Source organism: Eurypyga helias, unplaced genomic scaffold, assembly GCF_000690775.1.
Source record: "Eurypyga helias isolate BGI_N326 unplaced genomic scaffold, ASM69077v1 scaffold16280, whole genome shotgun sequence".
Lineage (NCBI taxonomy): Eukaryota > Metazoa > Chordata > Aves > Eurypygiformes > Eurypygidae > Eurypyga > Eurypyga helias.
In genome coordinates, this window is record NW_010226448.1 from 1 (window position 1) to 3,969 (window position 3,969).

At 42.1% G+C, this 3,969-nt stretch overlaps 1 protein-coding gene across 1 annotated transcript in view; it reads left to right on the top strand.

The window, feature by feature from the left end:
* Window positions 1–5: 5 nt before the first annotated feature.
* The window catches only part of LOC104510835 (zinc finger RNA-binding protein), a gene marked incomplete at its 5' end in the record, with an annotated part of 15,715 nt that continues 11,751 nt past the window's right edge, over window positions 6–3,969 (top strand). Inside the window, 4 exons of the mRNA XM_010153210.1 lie at window positions 6–109; window positions 478–640; window positions 2,225–2,430; window positions 2,662–2,812. Coding sequence (XP_010151512.1) covers window positions 6–109; window positions 478–640; window positions 2,225–2,430; window positions 2,662–2,812 — 624 coding nt within the window. The remainder of the gene's footprint in view (window positions 110–477; window positions 641–2,224; window positions 2,431–2,661; window positions 2,813–3,969) is intronic.

Sequence of the window (3,969 nt, forward strand, 5' to 3'; positions counted from 1 at the left end):
CCAGTATTCGAGCAAGAAAAATTCAGGAAGAGAAGATGAGGAAACAGATGCAGAAAGAAGAATACTGGAGAAGACGAGAAGAGGAAGAGCGCTGGAGGATGGAAATGAGGTAATGTGTTGTGTGTTATCAGTGAATGAGACAAAGCTGCAGTCAGATTTTCTAGAACTAACTGCTTCTGTAGTTACTTATTTTGAATACTTCTTTAGGGAACTCCATACTGTCTTGTTTTAAAGGAGGTTGTCATTATCCCCCTGTGGTTTTTGGTTTTAGTGTTCAGTCCCTCTGAGGAATGCAGACTCATTAGAACTATTCGTCTATGAATTCAGACCCACTTTCAAAATAACCATTTGTTTTATTTACCCTCTGGAATTCACTAGCTTATGGCTACTAGAAATGCAAGTATGCAAGAATTTATTTAGCATGGTCGCAAGTATTAACTGCTATATGAAGAGAACATTTCGATTGATTCACTTCAGGCGATATGAAGAGGACATGTACTGGAGGAGAATGGAGGAAGAGCAACATCACTGGGATGACCGTCGCAGAATACCAGATGGAGGATATCCTCATGGTCCTCCAGGACCTCTAGGCCTGCTGGGAGTTAGACCAGGAATTCCTACTCAGCCCCACGGACCAACTGTGAGTAGGGTAAAAAACAAAGAAATCATACTTACCAGGAGGCACAGTTAAGAACTACAAATTATTCAGTGCTGCTTGAGTTGTCTCCAGTGTTTCTTAATAAAGGATATGGAAAGGAGAAGAAGGAATTACATGCTGATGAAACTGTGTAGGTGGACCTGTGTCCCAAAATAAGTCCACTGAAATGACAAAAGGATGCCTTAAAGGCAAATATTGTTTCTACTGAATTTGTGTGCTACTTTTTATGTTATTTAATTGCATTATACAACTTACACAATAATTGTGGACAAATGTATGGATAAAAAGTGGTCAGATTGTCAGTAACAGAGGATAATAGTGGTGGGTCTGTGTTGCTAATGGTCACTGGAGGTCATTAACAAGTGCAGTACCACATGGGTTTCTCCTGGGATTCGTCTCATTAGCACCTTTTCAATGATGTGAACAGGTGATGGAGTGAGTGCACACTCATAGTTTGCCACTGGCATCAAACTCCGATCAGTTTGGAGTGGGGACAATAGTTGACACCTTTGAGTGCAGGGCTGCAGTCCAGAGGAATGAACCAGTAGGAACTTTATGGAATTCTGTGAAGACGAATGCCTAATGCTGCACTTGGGAAGGAATAACCCCTTGCACTGATGCAGACTGGGGAGTGACAGGCTGAGTCTGTCATCAGGCTGAGCCTGCTGAAAGGGATCTGGGAATCTTAGGAGTTAGCAAGCTGAACATGAGTCAGCAGTGTGCCCTGGCAGCAGTGAAGGCCCAGAGCATCCTGAGTCATATTAACAGGATCATAATTGGTAAATGGAGGGAAGGGATCGGCTTTCATTAGACCCAAAATGCAGTACTACATTTGTTACAAGAAAGATAATGTAAACCATAGATGGTTCTGTGCGGGGCTGCCAGGAGGGCTAGGGATGTGGAACAGGCCCTGTGAGGAGAGACTGAGGGAGGTGGGCTTGTTCAGACTGAAGAAGAGACCTGCAGTGGGATGTAATAGCCTTCTAATTCCTGCGCATTATAAAGACAATGGAGCCAGGCTCTTTACTGTCACAAGAGGGCAAGATACAACCAGCTTAAGCTGATACAAAAAAGGTTCAGATTGAATACAGGAAGTATTTTTTTTTTCACACAGATGTTATGCAGCCTTCATCTTTGGCAGTTTTAAAGATCCAATTGGATAAAGCCCTGAGCAACATGATGTGGTTTCATATCTGACCATGGTTTGCACAGGAGGTTGGACTAAAGGACCTCTTGAGGTCCCTTCCTATTTGAATTCTCCTGTGATTCTATGGAAGCAAACATGGATACTTTATTTTGCAGCAATATGCAACTATTTCCTGCTTGACAGGAAGACAGTACATATATTTATGTTGGAGACATACTTTGGATCCTGGGATTTCCTAATTTGTTTATTTTTGATACATTTCATAATTTTTCAGACATGATTGAGTGTGACCAATGTTAAGTTGTTAAGGACATTTCATGTTTTTACAGTTCAGGAATTTGAGGTTTGAATATTCTGTTACCATTTCTGAACTTGGAAGAGTACACAAATTTCAGAAAACTGCTTTTTCGTACGTTTAGCCTCTGCGCCGCCCTGACTCCTCTGATGACCGCTATGTGATGACCAAACATGCCGCTATATATCCCACAGAGGAGGAACTTCAGGCAGTCCAAAAAATTGTTTCTATTACTGAACGTGCTTTGAAACTGGTTTCTGACAACATGACTGATCATGAAAAAAGCAAGAATAAAGAGGGAGATGACAAAAAAGATGGCAGTAAAGACAGGTATTTTTTTTATTACCTTCTAAGAATATCATCATTTGTTTCTGATGTTTTTTCTTACACTGTTATCAGTGGTTCCAGAGATTCTCTTCTCCTCGGATTTTGATACAGTATATGTCACTGTGGCCTCATAAGTATGTGGAATACTCCTATTTTATTTCAGGTTTCTGGCTTCAGGATTAGTTTTAAGGTTTTTGCATTATTTTAAATGCAACTTTTAACTATAATTCACAGAGCTTTGAAAGGAGTTTTACGTGTAGGCGTTTTGGCTAAAGGTTTGCTACTCCGTGGAGACCGAAACGTCAATCTGGTTCTGTTATGTGCTGAGAAGCCTTCAAAGACGTTACTCAGTCGTATTGCTGAAAGTCTTCCCAAACAACTTGCAGTAAGTAGAATTTCATTTTTGGATTTGAATTTTTGTAAAAGTGCTGTAAAAATCTCTCCTCAAGGTAAATGTCTGCAGGGCTCACTGTGCCACGTTTTGTAGCTCAGGTTCAATTTCTTCCTGTTTTCTGAGTGTTTCCATCTAAATTGAGGGACAATGCTGCATGTTTTGCTTTCTGTATATGATGTCCATACACATGTCTAGGTGTTTATGCTAGCAGTGTACTACCAGCCACCATTTAATGGATTTCATGTAACTGGGAAATAGAAAGGAGCAGAAGAAGGACTGTTACCCACTTACCAGCAGCGATAGAGGTAATTTGTGCAGTGTTACGGGAAGCTTGCGCTGCCTGGAGGTCAAAGTTCTCCATTAATGCCAGTCTGTACGTACATCTGGTTTCCAGTTTGTCTGTGTCAGTGCTCTGTTGTTCCACAATTAGTTAAATCTTGTATGTGTTTTTGTTTGGTGTGTTGGTTTTGTTTTGGCGTTTTTTTGACCTTTAAAAATTGAAAAAGAGCACATGCAGTCTTAGACCATTCAGTGGAACTCGTGTCAACCATTTGCTGAATTTCCATAAGAGATGAAAGTAGGGAATAAAGTCTCTGCTGAACAAAGCCTGTTCAGTATGGTTATAATGCTTATCACAGCATAGTTATTTTAATACTATCTCTTAAAATGTTCAGCAGAATCAGTGGCATGGTAGCAGCTTTAGTTCTTTGAAAGCCAACCGTATCCTGGGCTGTATCCAGAGAAGTGTGGCCAGCAGGTCGAGGGAGGAGATTCTCCCCCTGTACTCTGCTCTGGTGAGACCCCACCTGGAGTGCTGTGTCCAGCTGTGGACCCCTCAACATCAGAAGGATATTGACCACTTGGAGCGAGTCCAGAGGAGGCCACGAAGATGCTCTGAGGGCTGAAGCATCTCTGCTATGGGGACAGGCTGAGAGAGTTGGGCTTGTTCAGCCTGGAGAAGAGAAGGCTCCGGGGGCCTACAAGGATGCTGGGGGGCGACTTTTTACAAGGGCCTGTAGTGACAGGACAAGGGGTAATGGGTTTAAACAGAAAGAGGTGAGATTCAGATTAGATATGAGAAAGAAGTTCTTCCCGGAGAGGGTGGTGAGGCACTGGAACAGGTTTCCCAGAGAAGTTGTGGATGCCCC